This window comes from Brassica napus, unplaced genomic scaffold (assembly GCF_020379485.1).
Source record: "Brassica napus cultivar Da-Ae unplaced genomic scaffold, Da-Ae ScsIHWf_2667;HRSCAF=3425, whole genome shotgun sequence".
NCBI lineage: Eukaryota > Viridiplantae > Streptophyta > Magnoliopsida > Brassicales > Brassicaceae > Brassica > Brassica napus.
This window is the reverse complement of record NW_026015959.1, coordinates 1-2,500: the sequence shown is the minus strand read 5'-3', so window position 1 is coordinate 2,500 and position 2,500 is coordinate 1. Positions and strand designations below refer to the sequence as shown.

The following is a 2,500-nucleotide window of genomic DNA, read 5'->3' as shown; positions in this document are numbered from 1 at the left end:
AATAATATTCTAAAGCTTTGGTATGTTCCCCATTACTTGTGTGGATAAGGCCTATATTATAGAGTATATAACTTCGATCATAGGGGTCAATTTCTAGTCGCATAGCTTCATAATAATTCTGTAATGCTTCCGCATAATTTCCTTCAGATTGAGCCGACATCCGTTACGGTCGTCATTCGCTTTAACGAATTCTCCGTTTCAGAACCGTATGTGAGATTTTCATCTCATACGGCTCCTCCTTTAGGTGCATAATGAAAATAATAAATATATGGATATGGAAAAATTTGATGTCATTATGAACTAAGCGGGGCTAATGTTTTTACAAGAAATCCCTAGCCAACCTTCTTGTAAAAGATCTTTTCTTACTACCAAGTGGATTCATATTCATACTAGATAAAAATAAAAAAGGAAACTCTAACAATTTCTTTGTTCTCAACGCCCCTAAATTTCCAGGAATTAGTCACTTCAACAGTCTTCAATGGTTATACGGGTATCCAAAGTACGGACGAGATGGATGTTTATTGTTCCAACCATTTTAATTAGTCCCAATCCCAAAGAAGAAGAAAGAAAAGGAATCTTTTTGAAGAAAGTTTTCGTGTTGTTGATTTCTCGGCGTAGTGCTTCTTCCCCTGTGCCTCCTATTCGTATATTGTATTAGTCTAGTAGGATTGATCTGTAATACGGGAACCGTAGGTAAAAAACCTTTTGCTCAATACTAGAATTCATAATTGAAGCATCTAAGGCTGCACTAATCGTGGATACATGACAGAAGGGATTGCTTTTTTATATTATAAACTTCACCTTCAAAAGCGTAGATTTTTTTCAATACTCATTTTTTTCTATTCCAAATCGGTGAGAAATAGAAAAAAATGATAATGATAATCAAATCGCACCATCTCTGTAATAAGTAAATGCCTCTTTTTCTCCGGAAGTTGTCGGAATGACTCGTAATAAGATATCGGCTACAATTGTAAAGGTTTTATCAATAAAATTTCCATTTATACGCGATCTTGGCATAGGTAGTAATCCATTCTATAACTCTTTTTATTTCCTTTAACTTTTCTTTTGTGAGAAAATTTTCTCACAAACAAAGGAATTTTATAGTACGAACTAACATAAAAGCGGACTCGTTTTTTATAAAAAATATTCTATCTACTTCCAATTTTTCTAGATATAAAATCTACATTTCTTTGCTATGGAAAATGCTGGGAAGAGCAAACAAGGGATCCAAACCTCCCTACCAATCTATGATACATGAATAGGAAAAAGATTCCCCGACAAAATCCCTTACCTTGTCCCTTTTTAGTTTTAATCAAAAAAGCGGGCAAAGGGGAGTTGTCCGAACTCTTGTTTTTAGTGATTTTTTTTTACTTCACTTAGGTTTTTTAAGTCTGGCGAGAGTAATATTCTACGACAAGCAATTCATTTATTTTCAAACCGACGCATTTCCTATCTATTATTTGATTGACTAACCCTTCATATTGGAATGTGTGAAGAGTCAGATGGTTTGGCAATTCCTCGGGGGCAGATGACTCAAGAAGATTTTGAACCAAAGTTCTAGAGTTTTGTTCATCCTTCACTGTAATAATATCTCGGGGTTTGCATCGATAACTTGGTATATCAACTATACGACCATTAACTAAAATATGCCCATGGTTAACTAATTGGCGCGCTTGAGGAATAGTCAAAGCCATACCCAACCGAAAAAGGATGTTATCCAAACGCATTTCAAGTAATTGTAATAAAACTTGACCCGTTGACCCCTTAGCTTTTCCGGCGATACGAACATATTTAAGTAATTGGCGTTCTGTAAGACCATAATGAAAACGCAATTTTTGTTTTCTTCTAAACGAATACGATATTGAGATTTTTTTCCGGAGCGTGATTGGTTTCTAAGATCGCTTCCTGCCCTAGGCCTTTTACTAGTTAGTCCCGGTAAAGCCCCCAGACGGCGTATTTTTTTAAAACGAGGCCCTCGGTAACGTGACATAAAGACTCCTTTTTTTATTGAAATTGTACAAAAACTAAACAAAATTAAAACTGAACTAAATGATAATGATAAATAACGTAAAATCCACTCCAATAAACTATTGGAATACAAAGAGTCAGAAGATATATTCTCTCAATATACAGATTTTTTTTATTGTATATACAATATATATAAATCAATAAATCACAAAATTTTCCTTTATTTTCTTCATTTATTTTGCCAAGATCTAACCCTTTTACCCCAATATATATTCCTATATGGAAGTTTATATGACATAATATAATGGCGTGGTAACTCTTGGAAAAAGGTGAAAGAAGTCTTTTCAATCTTTTTTTTTTTGAAAGTACATTAAAAATCATGTAAAAAAAATGAAAAACTATGTAAAAGCCGGCTATCGGAATCGAACCGATGACCATCGCATTACAAATGCGATGCTCTAACCTCTGAGCTAAGCGGGCTCAACTAAAATAGTGTATACAAATTCACTAACTATCTATTTAATTCGATTTA

The 2,500-nt window shown here is 33.9% G+C and overlaps 1 protein-coding gene, 1 non-coding gene and 1 pseudogene across 2 annotated transcripts in view; all 3 read right to left on the bottom strand.

The window, feature by feature from the left end:
• Nucleotides 1–709, bottom strand: part of LOC125601831 — a 2,135-nt pseudogene extending 1,426 nt beyond the window's left edge.
• Nucleotides 1–1,153, bottom strand: part of LOC125601832 (photosystem I assembly protein Ycf3) — a 2,579-nt gene extending 1,426 nt beyond the window's left edge. The window contains exons 1-2 of the mRNA XM_048773830.1: nt 894–1,153; nt 1–162 (exon numbers count right to left, since the gene is read on the bottom strand). The exon at nt 1–162 is cut by the window's left edge and continues 66 nt beyond it. Coding sequence (XP_048629787.1) covers nt 1–162; nt 894–1,017 — 286 coding nt within the window. The 5' untranslated portion in view covers nt 1,018–1,153. The remainder of the gene's footprint in view (nt 163–893) is intronic.
• A 1,222-nt stretch (nt 1,154–2,375) lies between these two features.
• Nucleotides 2,376–2,448, bottom strand: TRNAT-UGU. Its single transcript has one exon. It is a non-coding gene; the product is annotated as a tRNA-Thr (tRNA).
• Nucleotides 2,449–2,500: the final 52 nt, after the last annotated feature.